Source organism: Triturus cristatus, chromosome 9 (genome assembly GCF_964204655.1).
Source record: "Triturus cristatus chromosome 9, aTriCri1.1, whole genome shotgun sequence".
In the NCBI taxonomy this organism is placed as follows: Eukaryota; Metazoa; Chordata; class Amphibia; order Caudata; family Salamandridae; genus Triturus; species Triturus cristatus.
The window spans coordinates 1272671876-1272685949 of record NC_140592.1 but is presented as its reverse complement, the minus strand read 5'-3'; the positions used below and the strand labels follow the sequence as shown (position 1 = coordinate 1272685949).

General features: G+C 45.1%; 1 protein-coding gene across 2 annotated transcripts in view; it reads left to right on the top strand.

Annotated features, from left to right (window-relative positions):
• The window catches only part of PPP2R3C (protein phosphatase 2 regulatory subunit B''gamma), a 91775-nt gene that overhangs the window by 55255 nt on the left and 22446 nt on the right, over window positions 1-14074 (top strand). For both annotated transcript variants that reach the window (XM_085627440.1, XM_085627439.1), the window contains 4 exons: window positions 725-795; window positions 3707-3839; window positions 3991-4046; window positions 4135-4210. In XM_085627440.1, coding sequence (XP_085483566.1) covers window positions 725-795; window positions 3707-3839; window positions 3991-4046; window positions 4135-4210 — 336 coding nt within the window. The remainder of the gene's footprint in view (window positions 1-724; window positions 796-3706; window positions 3840-3990; window positions 4047-4134; window positions 4211-14074) is intronic.

Genomic DNA, 14074 nt, shown 5'->3' with positions numbered 1-14074 from the left:
GTCTCTCTCCTAGTGAGGACTGTTTAATCAGTATGTGATGTCTCATCGGTCATACTGTCCCGGTAGTGCAGGCTGTCAAGCAGCTCTCAGTGTGTCTGGAAGGCTGTCTCTCTCATAGTGAGGACTGTTTTATCTGCACGTGGTGTCTCATGGGTCATTGTGTCTCAGTAGTGCAGGCTGTCATGCAGCTCTCAGTGTATCGGAGAGGTCTGCAGCCCCTTATCACTGCCTCTTTATTGTACCTTGTCTCAAGGGATCATTATGTCCCAGTATTCCAGCCATGTCCTGCTTGCCATTGATGTATTGGAGAGTTCTATTCACCCCTAGTAAGCACTCGCACACAGGTCATCCCATAGCTCATCGTGTCCCTCTCGCACAGTCCAAGTCATGCAGTGTCCCTGGTGGTTTTGAGACACCTGCACACTCCCATTGAGCATTGTTTATTTACACCTCTCTTGGGTCACGGTTTCCCATAAGCCCAGAACGTCATGCTGAGCCCTTGGCATGTCAGAGGCCTGCACACCCCTATCAAGAACTACAACTATATGCATATTGTGTCATAGGTCATTGTGACCAACTAGTGCCTGTCATGCAGTCTGTGTTTCAGAGTGCCCCGTACTACTCAAGCGAGCATTGCTGATATCTGTGCATGGTCATGCTGGTACTTATCTCCCCTCTCCGGCACTGAAAGCCGTCTTTCTGATACTTCTCTCTTCTCCCGCAGTGTGGCTTCACCAGACTAGGATTGGTCTGAGTCTGTACGATGTGGCAGGACAGGGGTACCTGCGGGAGTCTGTAAGTACTGCACGCTTCTAGCTCCTGCACCTGGGTGAAGAAGCCTCTAATCTGCTAAATGTATTCTATCCAGTATAGTTCTCCTCACCCGCATGCCCCGTTGTGGTCTCTGCGTTCATTGTCTCGCTGCCTTCTCTCTGTTCCCTCTGCATTTCATGATCTCTCTGTTTGTCAGTCCATCTCTCCGATCAGTACTTCCTGATCTCATTGATGTTCATAGGGGACCCCACCTTTCCCATTTAGCAGTTCTTTCTTTCTCTGATGTTGCTGTCTGTTCTCTCTCCTCAGCAGGTCCTGCTCCCTGTTATTCTTCCATACGCTATCTTCAGCAGGTCATAATTGCCCTGATTTTTCTCACCATGTCCCTTTCATCCCCTCAGCACTGCATGCAGTCCCTGATTTTATTGTCTGCTCTTGACCATTCTTTCCTCTCAGCAGTCCTTTCTTGCTCCACTATAGTACTTTCTACCACCTTTACTGTCAGTACTTTAGCTCAGCCTCTCTCCTCAGCAGGTCAGGGTATGCCTTCTCTCGTCTCAGTATGTGGAGGTCATGCTGCCTTTTTCTTCCCTCAACAGTCCGTGCTACTACTGCTTCCCCACCCTCGGCTATGAAAGACAACCCCTCACATTATCAGCTTATGCTTCCCCTCTATCCTCATCTGTTTATGCTATCCCACCCTCTCTGTCCTCTGTGGTCATTCTGTAGCTCTCATCTTCCATCAGCAGCCCCCTGAGGCCCTCTTCCTCCCCGCAGTTCATATTGGGGCTTTTGTGCTCAGCAGTTGGTGTTGTAACTCAAAGCCTTCGCCAGCTGAAGCGGCTCCCTCTCCCATGTACTGACTTGCTTCTCATCATATATCGGTTCATGTGGTTCTCCTTCTGTCTTCTGCACTTCACTCTCTCCCACCTCTCTTCCCTCTGCAGTCACGTTGCTCATCCTACTCTCAGCTGTTCACATTATAATGCTTTTTCCTCTTAGCAGTTAATGCTTTTGCCTTCCCTTTTTGTTCTCTTCTTGTGTTAGAGGTATTTGAAGAGTCTAGGCCTGTCCCCAACTGGCAGGGGAAGGCTTCACATAGCAACTGTGATACATGTCCCGTGTGTGGGAGTCGTATGGGTACGCGGGGAAATTTGCAGAACAAGTTGCAGAGAAAGTTACAAATTGAAGTGTTATTCTATATTTTGCTTTGGGATAGGTAAATTGCAAACATTCACCAGAAGGATTGCTTGTACGAAACTCCTCTGCGTGGCTTTTAAAAAATGTGTCGCCCTCTCTTGTACAAATTTTCAGGCAGTTCAGAAATCGTGCAAGTCCAGCAGATGTCCCTTGTTTACTGACTACTGTCCCCCCTTCTCCTTTGAGTGGCTACTACTCTGCTTATCCATAGAGTGGAAGACTGACAGTGGTGGTGCATATTTAGAAGTCAAAAAGTGTTCACCCGCACCCTTGTGAGGGAATTGCCTACTGTCGCCCTTAAATGTGTATTTGCCTTCATCATGTCCACGACATATATGAAAGGTATTTGTATTGAACATTGATTGTCTGTGCGTTTACTTTGAGGTGAATGAATTGGTGAGTGTGGAACTCAATTGGACTCAAAAGTGGGTGCGGGCAAAATTGTGGCCTCCTTTTTGCAGGGCTTGTGTTGTCTTCAGCCGAGTCATGCACATCACCTGTCCCCCTCTCAGTAACAAGATGTGCCTGGGGGTAAAATGCATATCTAGCGTGTTCCTTGCCCCCCGCTTCCTTTTCTATGACCAACAGCCCCTCTGAAGTGGTAGCCCAGACAGGGCCATTGCAGACGTACATGGTTCAGCCTAAAACTATTCAAAAGAGGTTACTTTAAAGGGATGTTGGATGTTACTCAGAAAGTGGATTGTAAAGCAATAGAAAGGGTGCTAAAGGGTAGTGTGGCGAAGGCGGATGTAAGGTTGTGCAGCCTCTTTGATAGTAAGATATTACGACTATCTGTCGTTACCTTCTCAATGAACTCCTTTCAGAAGTTCAAGGTGTTTCATCTTCTCTCCTTCCACCAGTTCTTGCTGCTTCCTCTTACCAGGTGTCCTTGAAACCCCCTATCTACCTTCAGCATTTCATGTTTCCGGTCTCCTCCTCTCCTTTCAGTTCTTCCCACAGAGGTTCATGCTATCACCCCCTTTAGTTCTTAAGCAGTTTATTTTTCTATAGCTGCTAGACACTTTCAATCATTTAATCAAGAATTTGTAGAGCGCTGCAAATCACCCATGAGGGTGTCAAGGAGCTGGAGTTGCTAGCTGCTACGAGACGATCTGTTCGTTCGAACAGCCAAGTCTTGAGTTCTTTCCTGAATTGCTGGAGCGACCCTGAGCTGCAAGGGAAGGCCACTCCAGGCTTTGGCCGCCAGGTGTGGGAAGGAGTGTCCTCCACTGTTGCCTCAGCAGATTGGGGGGTGTCTGCGAGGAAGAGGGAATCAGATCGTAGTTGTCTGGTCAGTTGGTGGAAGGTCATGCATTTGTTGATGTATTTCTTCTTCTCTCTCTTTCCTCACCAGTAATCCCTGCCCACCATAATCCCTGCTGTCCTGATCTCTTAACCTTTATGCTTTCTTAACTTCTTTTTTGTCCGATACTGTCCTCCACTGTTCTTTCTCACATCTCCTCTCCCTGGCAATTCCTGCTCACCCTTCTGTTCCTCTGTTGGCTACTCATCCGTCTCTATAAGGATGCTCTTTCTTATGTTTTTCTTCCCAATTCCATCAACAATTCTGCTCTCTCTCACCACTTCTTTATCTGTTTCTTCTGACTTCCATTTACTTAAGCTATTCCTCCACTATGTTTTTTTTAATCAGTTCTTTTGTGTCTCCCTCTTTTTTCTAAACTGTTTTAGCTAACAGTTGTAGACCTTGTGTTCTTATGGCTTTTTTTGACAGGATTTGGAGAATTATATTTTGGAGCTCATCCCGACGCTGCCGCAGTTGGATGGTTTAGAGAAGTCTTTTTACTCCTTCTACGTCTGCACAGCTGTCCGCAAGTTCTTTTTTTTCCTCGACCCTCTCAGAACAGGTAGTTCTAATTCATATATTAAGGACTAAAACTGTTTTAAGCTTGGTTTCACTATACCAGACTCCCTATATAGAGTCTGATCGCACATGTGCTGTGGGGTTTTCTGAAAGTTTTGAATCAGGGCTCACACTTTCTACCTCACTTTTCTCAGGGAAGATAAAAATCCAGGATATCCTGGCCTGCAGCTTCTTGGATGACTTATTAGAGGTAAGACAAGCTCAGCACCCAGTTTCAAATAATCACGCCATGTATACTCATATAGTCTAACAAAAAGATATATATTTCTTTATTTCAGCTGAGGGATGAGGAGTTGTCGAAAGAGAGTCAGGAATCCAACTGGTTCTCCGCTCCGTCTGCGCTCAGGGTGTATGGTAAGGCTTCATTCTAAAATAATATAATGGGGATAAGACATTCCTGGTCGACAGATGTATCATTTTCTTTTTTAAGTAAAGGAGAGACCGTGCAAGTACTGCCTGAGGCACAATGCTGTTCCAGATCCTGTGTGTGTAACTTGAAAACACAAGGGGTGCCGCTGTGTGGCTAGACCCAGTGTAGATCTGTCGAGGTTAGGCCTTAAGTGGGTATATATATTGTTAGTTGTTCTGTCAGTTTGGCAGTCGCATGCAGGATGCTCTTTAGCATTGTCGCTGTTTCAGCCAGGAGACGATCAAGGCCTGGATGGTGGTTCATACGTCTATTGCGTGAAGAGAAGGTTTATTCTGTGGGGAAGGAATAGTTGGTCGCAGGCTCTCTAAGTTTTCTTGATCATGATGATGTGTCTTCTGAAAGACATTTACTGTTGATGAGTGCTAGTGATATTGCATTTGCGATGAGTTGTCCTGGAGATGTTGGCTGTGAGAATGAGCTGTATCTTAGTAAAGTTAAGTTTCAGGCATGCTCGTATGAGAGCACACCATTCTTTGAGCCAGCTGACGTCATGGTTTACTGGTAGAGTTGTCAGGGTGGCACTGGAGCTCCTTCATGTTACTCCGAGAGGCTACGTATGTCAGTGGAAGATTGTATGAGAGAGAGTGGATTCTTGGAGTCCTCCCCATGCCCATTGTGCTCACTAGGACGTGTTCATATGGTGTTCAAGTTGGAGAGATACAAAGCGAATCAGGATTATCACAGGGTGATGCTTAGCAGTGCAAACAAGGATGGACGGAGGGCTGAAACTTTCCAGACACTCGCCCCCAGTCACAGATCTGGGTTGAAAAAGTTCAAAAAGGAATGGGGTCCCCTGCAACAAGATAACTTGCCCGAGGCAGGGATGGTACTAATAAAGTTCAAAAAGCAATCTCAAGCAAGTCATTTTAAAATGAGGTAGAGGGCACAATGAAGGACACACAATAGAACAATCATATTAATACAAAAATAGAAAATCATTTTAATCTTATGAATAACAATGTCACTGTATCAGTGAGGATGATTGTAGCTAGAAAAAAGATATACATTAAATAGATAATATAGATTATGAAACAACAGACATACCAATTTTCATACATACCCATACATTCATCCACTTCTCATCAAATATAGTATGAATATATAACAAAAATGCAATAAACTTGTGTTCGGATTATATTCACAACTTGTGGTAGTAAAAGATGTTTGCTAAAACAAAGGTGCTGATTTGTGGCCAAAAGACTGAGTTCTCTATTCAAAAGGTTGAATTCTATTTTCGAGGCGCATTTCAGCAGATTGCCTTCATCAGGAAGCCACAGGATGCATGAATCCGAAAATTGTCTTGAAGATTCCCATTTGTAGTTAGGGCCTGCTGCACGGTATAGATATTGGTGATGATGGAATGTTCGAGAACATGTGTTCAGGGATAAGGTATGTAGAGATCTTGTGGGAAGTGTCTTTAGGGAATTATCCGTGGATATATGAGCCCAAGGTTGATCCAGGACTTCACATGCTGGGATTTGTATGGGGTCTCTACATTAATAAAAATGCTTAGGCGGTCTCGAAGCAAGAGTACAGGATCACCCTTGTGGGGGCCGTATGGTTCCGTTACAAGCGGGGCCCCAAAACCGACTGTGATCCAGCGAGTAAATTGCAAGACCTGGCTTGGCAGTTCGGGCTAGACTGTTCGCATGAGGGACAGGGACTAGACTGACTTGCATATGGCTGGGTCTGAACTGGGGTGGCGAAGTGAGCCAAAGAACGATGATGGATTCAACCCAGATCTGTGACTGGGGTGAGTGTCTGAAAAGTTTCAGCGCTCCATCCATCATCTCCTTATGTTTGCTTTGTTCGCTCTAAGTTGGCATGGTATGCCCAGACGTGGGTCCCTTGCTCACTTTGCCACTGGATTCAAGCTAGCCTGGCTGATGAGGGGTGTTACCCCGAAACCTGTCCCAGGATGCTTGTTTCCAGTCCAGGGAAGACCTGGCTTGGCAGTTCAGGCTAGACTGTTCTGATGAGGCACAAGGTCAAGACTGATTTGCATATGGCAGGGTCTGAACTGGGGTGGTGAAGTGAGCTAAAGAACGATGATGGATTCAACCCAGATCTGTGACTGGGGGTGAGTGTCGGAAAAGTTTCAGCGCTCCATCCATCATCTCCTTGTGTTTGCTTTGTAATGCTTAGCAGTGTCAAGAAGTCCTCATTTCCGGAAAGGATAAGGAGGTAGGGGTCGCTGTCATATGCAATGATCAACTACAAGAAAACAGAGGTTCCCGTGGGGCATTCTTTTTTTAGGTTACCTATTCAGAGAAAGAGTATGTACCTGCATCTACCACCCAGATTGAAAGTATCATCAGCAGAAATTAAAACAAATGTAAAATTACACAACTTTTGAAGCTTCAAAACGATATAGACAAAAGCATATGTGAATGAAATCTTACATACTGAGAATTGTTTATCTTAAATGAGCAGGAGTACTTGACAATATGTCAGAGTGGAACCTATTACAAGTGATACTGTAAACCATCTGATCAGAGTGCAACCTTATGTTTAAAATAAGCATTTACAAATGCAATAGATATGCCATGTCCAACTGTTTCCCCAAAACCTGGGCAATGCAAAGGCGCTTGTAAATGACATATGTTCACTTGCTCTGCTTCTTCTGTTCTGGGCTTGCCTGAACTTTAATGTATTCAATATGATTTATATTGTGCCACGCCACCATTATACCATGGCTGTCAATGGCATGCCAAGGTAGTAGGCTGTCTAAGATTACCAATACCAATTTAGGATTGAACTCTATTTTTATTATATATAGTTGTAGAAGAAAACCCACCTACAAGCAACGGCCAGTGAAGGTAAGACCAGTAGCAGAAAAGGTAGACGAAAGTAAGCAGAGAACAAAATAGAACTTTACGATTCAAGTGGCAGGATCCTACCCCCTCCCTCTTCCCATACATGTTACTGTAACACCCACCCATCATAGACTACAGTTCTGATCATCCCGGTTTGTGTTACTCCCCCTCCTCCCCCCCCCCCTCACCTGCACAAGTGTGCATCAATTACAGTTGATACCGTCCGAGGTCTCTGGATGTTCACTTTGAGTCATGTGCAGACGTCTCAAATATCTTGGGCAAAGAAGCTCTCTAAAATGTCTCGCCAAAGACGTTCTAGACCTGTCCGTGCTTTGCCGAAGAGGTGTAGGTTGCGATCCATGGCTGCTGTGATTTTTTTTCCATCCCAAGTAGATCCAAAGTTTATTCTGCTAGGATCTGTTATCCAATATTTGCTCGGAGCTCCATAGCGCAGTGATTACTTGCTTTAGAGCACATAACGCCAAAGCAGTAGCCTTTCCCCTGTGGGACCTTAGAGGGTAGATCTGTCTAAGAGGGAGGCCAAGGATGACCTACGCTGGACATTTTTCTATGTCCGTTTCAAAGATTGTATTTATATCAGTCAGGACCTCCTACAAATACCTCTTTAATTTGGGGCTGTGCCTAGCAGGTGAGTTAGAGTGACTGTCCCCCCCCTCCCCATATTTCCACCCACATCTCTCCGATTTGGTGGCGTTCCGTGTGTATATACGTGCTGGGGCGTAGCCGACAGTTCTCTCCTCTGAGGTGAGTGCTCTATTATAGATGCTGACCCATTCCTCTTCCGAGATGGAACCATCCATCTCCGCTTCATATCTTTTTGTGCAAAGGTATTCCCGATAGGGGGTTTACCCTAAGGAACTTATAAATGTCCAATAGTAGTTGTTTGTCTTGCCTCTTGGTTATGGCCTATTTTTCGAAGGGGATAAGAGCCTGCTAGTATAGAGTTTAATTGAGGCCTCAGTGACTCAGTTCATAAAATGCCAATACATCAGTCTTTCTTTATCTGGAGCCCGAAGCCTTTCTTAATCTTTTCGATGGACTGTATCAGTGCTGCATTGTACATGTCCCCAATTCTTTTAAAGTTTGCTCTCTGCATTTCCGAATTAGTTTCTCCACACACATGAGTTCAGGGGTTTCATCTGATAGGGGTGAGCAATGGTGGAATGGAGGAGAGTCCCTTCGTCCATGCCACCCTGTCCCAAGCCTGTACTGTGGATCTAGTGACCGGTAAAGAGTGGAGCCCCTAGGCCTCAATGTCATGCTCTGCCATGGTGCCTTCCATATGTGGATCCCAGTAATGTGTTGCTATGTGAAGCAGCAGTGCCTTTCAGACTCGCATCTGTGCCATTGCACGCAGTGGCGTAACATAGGCCTCCGCAGCTCTGCGGTGCGGGGGGCCCCCCTCAGCACAGTATCCCGAGGGGGGCCCCCCTCAAGTTTCATTACGCCACTGATTGCACGATATGTCTGTGTTGGGCCTCAATGCAGTAGTCGAGGAGATTGGGTGCTACCTCACCACCCGCCTCCTTGGGGAAGTAGGGAAGTTCCTCACTAATCAAGGCTTCTTGCCCTCCCAAATAAAACTCTCCATCAGGTTTTGCATCTCGTCCAAGATCTTCGAGGGGGCTACAGCTGAAGAGTTTATAACACCTATAGTATTTTAGGCAGAAGAGTAATTTTGATCGCAGCAATCCTGCCCTGCCTGGACTGGCCAGAAATGTGCCACGATTGGAGCTCTCAACGGGCTAGGGACAGTAGTTCGGAGAAGTTGAGGGCTGCTGTTTTGTCTAGGAAGTGGCAACTTTTAATCCCCGGTTATTGGACATTGTTTTGCCCAGGCCAACGGAAAAGGTCTCTACAACACATCCTGTGTGTCTTTTGGGGTAGGTATATTCAATATCTGAGATTTCTGTGAATTGATTTTGAAGCCTGCTACTTGTCCACGAAGGTTAAGCTCGGACAGTATGGCTGGAATGGAACACAGTGGATCTGACAATGTGACAAGGAGATATAGCCACGGGTTCCATTTAGAACACAAACAAGAGGGGGGCAGGAGGCTGCCTTACCTCGTACTCCTGTGCACCTTGATGAATCCGAGAGAACAGTTTTGAGCCTTACTCTAGCCAAAGGCTTGGAAGTAGCCACATAGAGCCCATGTTTTGATTATAATCACTAGTCCTAATTTGCTTAAGATACTTTGCAAGAAGAACCAGTGGACATGGCCTTTTCGGCGTATATTGATAACAGCAGAGCTGTTTTCCTTTTATGTGTACCGTAATCTGCTAATATGTGTTTCAGGTGTATGATTAATCTGCAGGATGCGCTGTATCGATCCCCGCAGCTCTATCTCAATGCATTCGCTCCCCAGAAAATTGTAATTCAGTCTCCAACAGCAACAAGAGTTCAGATAGTTGGTAATAGTATGAGAGGGCAGAGACTCCAATTTCAACTTTTTCAGTCCTGGCTAGGATGTGGGTGTGCCTAGAAAATAATCAAATCTGTCATATGTTATTCTAGAGCCCGCGTAGAAAGTGTCATATTTGGAGTTGGGGGGTTGGCTGTGGAAATGTCTATCAGCCATAGGTCTTTTAGTCACTTTAGATAGTCACAGGATAGTGCACAAGTCTGACTCACTAGTTGCACTGACCTATACATTTGTGAGTCAAAGACCACATTTTGGTCACTTCCATAAGTATTTTCTTGTACAGTGTGGCAAGGACCCTGCGCAGAGCCTCTCTAAGAAACCGTTCATGGTTTTCATTGGTTGCTTTTATATCTGAGATGGGGAGGTCATTCAGTGACCGTTGGAAAGCCAGAAGTCTCTCTCCCGTGTCTGCAGTCGTGCCCAACACCGTCCCCCTAAAAGTGTTAAAGAGTGAGACAGCCATCCTTGCTTTTCATTGGGCCAGAAGAGAGGAACTGCTTGGGGAACCATTTGGATTTCAAACAACCCCTGTCATGCTTGAGTAGGTGAGTCTCTTGCAGGAGACATATGTCACATTTACAGTCCTTGAGCATATTAAGGAGCACCATGCGTTTAAAGACCCTCACACTTAAACTAAGTATTTCAACCTTGGTTTTCTATGGAGCAGTGGATTCCATTGCCTGTTGGGCTCCGCAAATCGTCTATGGGAGAACTATGTTTTTCCATGCTTTTGTAGGTTAGTGTGAGAATCTCATGTCACAGGTGTTGGTTCTCGGAGGGGCCCTTCATTAACTCTCCAACTGGGGAAAAACTGGTAGAACTCCCAGCATACCCCCTAATTGCAGCATCAACTATTAAAGTGGCCTCTGCCCCAGTAGATTGGATGGGTCAAAATGTTCCTACCCTACACCTTGCCCTCATAGGTAACTGTGCTCTGATCCCCAAAGGCTGATTAAAAGATTCATAGCAAGTCCCATCATCTGGCCCACAAACAGTCTTCTGTTGACTGTTTGCTGCAGGGCCTGAGTTCCCGGGCCTAGTGGGGCTCAGAGGGGCAGACGAGGCCCAAACTCTAACTCACTCTGATGCACAGGGGGTCACTCCTTGTCAACCAGGCCATTCAGCTGCAGCTTGTGCATGTTAGCATGTCGTTCACAAAGGATTTTTTAAAATGTGAGCTTGTGGAAATTCCTCTTCGAGACTACCCTGGTCCAGCGCCCCTATCTATGAGAAGTCCTTAAATGCCCGAGTAGACATGGGATGTCCCATGTCATCGGGGGAAGGGGTGGTTCTGGGATGCCCAGGATTGGGTGTGCCTACGATTGGAGGTCCTAGATAGATGCCATTATTTGCTGACGCCTTAGGATGCAGGGAAAGCACCTAGTTATGGAGGCCACCTAAGTGGGGTCAAATTTGCTGAGTTTTTTCCAAAGAAATGGATTTACGTATTTTCTCAGTTTAGTTTTAGATCGTTTTTTTCATACATTCTCAACATACATTCAGCAAAAAAGATTCTGATTGCGTCTTGATTCTCCGCTATGGATACTATAATTTGAGTGTTGTCAGTATAGCGTTAAATCTTAAAATTGTAAGATAAGACTATGGCTGCCAAAGGAAACGTATACGCTGAACAAAGTAGGACTTAGTGGAAATCCATGAGGCACTCTACGCAACAGATCGAAAAAAGGAGAGGATTCAAGTGGAGGAAGATGGAGAATCTGGCTACGATCTGTCCAAAAGGAGGTGATCCATCTCTGGGCTTGGTTAATTATCTCAAAACTCGCTAAACAGCCAAGCATGGCTGTGTGACATAAGGTAACAAAGGCGACTGACAAGTCTAAAAGGGTGAGAGCATCTAAGCCCAACTCCCCCTCCCCCATTTGAGAGTTTATCACATGATAAAGCAGTTGGTATTGAGAAACATTTCAGCTCTATCCATTGGGGAATCTTTAATCAGGACACAACAGGAAATTGAATCACTAGAAGGCATGGCACCAAGACCTCACAGAGTAGTCCAAGGGGTAAGGGAGCGATACCTGTAACCCAAAGGAATTTGTAGTTCAAAGTTGATTAATATCCCGATTGATTTAAAATCAATCAGTGCTCAGATAAATGATTGAACAATGAAAACAAATCTGTTGTTAGCACCACAGATTGCTGCACTAGTCGTTGGCACTGACCCACATCGATCACTGGATTGGGATGACTGGGTCCCTTATAGTAGGCCATTTGCACAAAAATGAACCAATCTACACTTTCGTCCCAAAAAAACGCCCACTGACCTCAGAACGACGCCTATATTTGCAGAATTCCAACCACACCCAACCAGCCTTAGAAGGCCTTGACTGGCGACTTGTGGGTAGAGGATAGCATTCTTGCTGGAGTCGAGGATACCTTTCAAGGTCCCTCGTCTTATCCACACTGGCGATTGGAGCACAGCCAGTCTCCACTGTTCCTCATGAACAGCTTTGAGTATCTGATCCGAAGTACTGACCCTTGTGTGAGGCTGGCTCACCCTCAAAACGACATCTGTAAAGATCATCATTGTTTCCTTTATGATCCTTTCCTTCTATCAGTTCTTGAACCATGGTCCTCGTATAGATGCAGCTTATTTTGACTGATTGATTCGCATCTGCGGAGAACAGAAACATCTCTACTCTTCACTAGAACCCGGTGTTTGGGCTTCTGGATTTTATTAGTTGGCTTTTTGCTTTTCCTACAACCTCAGCTTAGTCACAGCTGGAGCATTCTGTGTTAGACAGGATAATCTGGTAGAGGTAAAGTCGGATACGCTTTCTTGACAAAGTGAGCTGATCCGGTGTTGAGTTTACATTTGATGGGCTCACCTGACACTGTCCTTTTTCTTTACCTTTTAAAAACGTCCGAATAAAATCTCAGTGGGTGAATCAAAGAACTATTTGTCACAGTGAATGAAGAAAAAGATCTGTTCCTTTTCCTGAGGCCGATACCATTCCACTGAAGTAGGACACTAGTCCGCATATCTTTTCTTCCTACGAGTTTGCATCTAAGCATCAGACGCCATGTTAATCGACTACAGCATCATGCCCCTCCACTGTGTCCTCCCAAACCGCACTCAGTCGAAAGACAATTGCTCTCCTTCCAGCTGGTATCAGGAATGTGTTAACAAATATGCTCTATCCTCCGTTAAAAAAAATCAACTAGGAGGCAACTGATGCTTCCATGCGCTCGACAGGGTACATCAATGGTAACGATACAGCCGATGAAGGTGACGTTTAAAGGCTTCAGATACAAGAACCCCAGGTCCGTCTCTAGATGCATTTCTTTTCTGTCTTCATATGTGGGGGTTTTCTGCGGCCTCGCTACTTGGTCAAGGAGCTTCTCACAGTTGACTGACAGAATGAATGATACTCTTTTTTTGTACTCCTTCATTGTAGTCTCCATAATTATTTATGAGCCCAAAGGCATGTGTGGAGCAGTCTGGTGGTTCTTATCATAAACCAATGCAGGCCTCTGCTCTCTGGTATTGCATAGTGTGATGTTATATATATATATATAATGTTTTTTTGTTTTTTTTTGCATGAACTGTGCACGCGAAGGACATTAGTCAAATAATTATGTCCAGTATCGAGGAGAGAGAATCTGTGGCAGTGGATAGTTTTAAATCCACGAGCGAGACATCGGCCAGATTTGATAATACCATAGTGTCTAATCTTCCCACCAGTAACTTAAAAATTCTGTACCAGCAATTAGAAAAAACGCAAGAAAGAGAAATAAGGAAATGGTGGGAGGCTACATCGCTGCAAAGCTATATAGATTGCAATCGAATCCCCAGAGGTTTACGGATCTTTACTGTACCATCTTATGAGAACCCTGATCCAGCACTTTTGAAAGAATGGGCGGATTATACTGCAGATTCAGCAAAAAGGATGGTGCAAATATTAATAAAATATGCCTGGAGCGATCGAGAGAAATATCTGGCAGAAATTCGAAGATTGGAAGTGATGATCAGTAAAGATAAAGACGTTAAATCCAGTGAAGACTTGAGGAGTGCAATGATGAAGAGATTGAAAGACTACGAAGTGGGCATAAGAAAAAGAAAACAAACCAAATTCCAGCGAGATGAGCAAGATTATAGAACAGGCCGTGTATTGACATTCGCCCGCAAATTTGATGCAACAAGGAAAAGAATGGCGCAGGGCACATCGGACACTGCCAATAGAGATACTTCCGAATCAGATCCTGACGTTTCAGAGGGGGAACAAATAACAAATCAGAGAGAAGGGGAAAGACCTACAGAATCCCCCTTTTTTCACAAGTATCAGGTCATCAAAGAAACAAGGCAAAGACCCCCAAAAGAACCCACCCTCCCCAAACCAAAGAACTAAAAGGAAGGGCAGGACAAGGAGGGGCAAGAGGGGACGAAACATCTGTAGCATCACCAAGAGTGACACGGAGCAGAGGCAGGAGAGGCAAATGGTAAAGAACATTGAAGACAATACAGTTATCAATTTGTCATATAGACCATTGAGCCAAGATGAGATAAC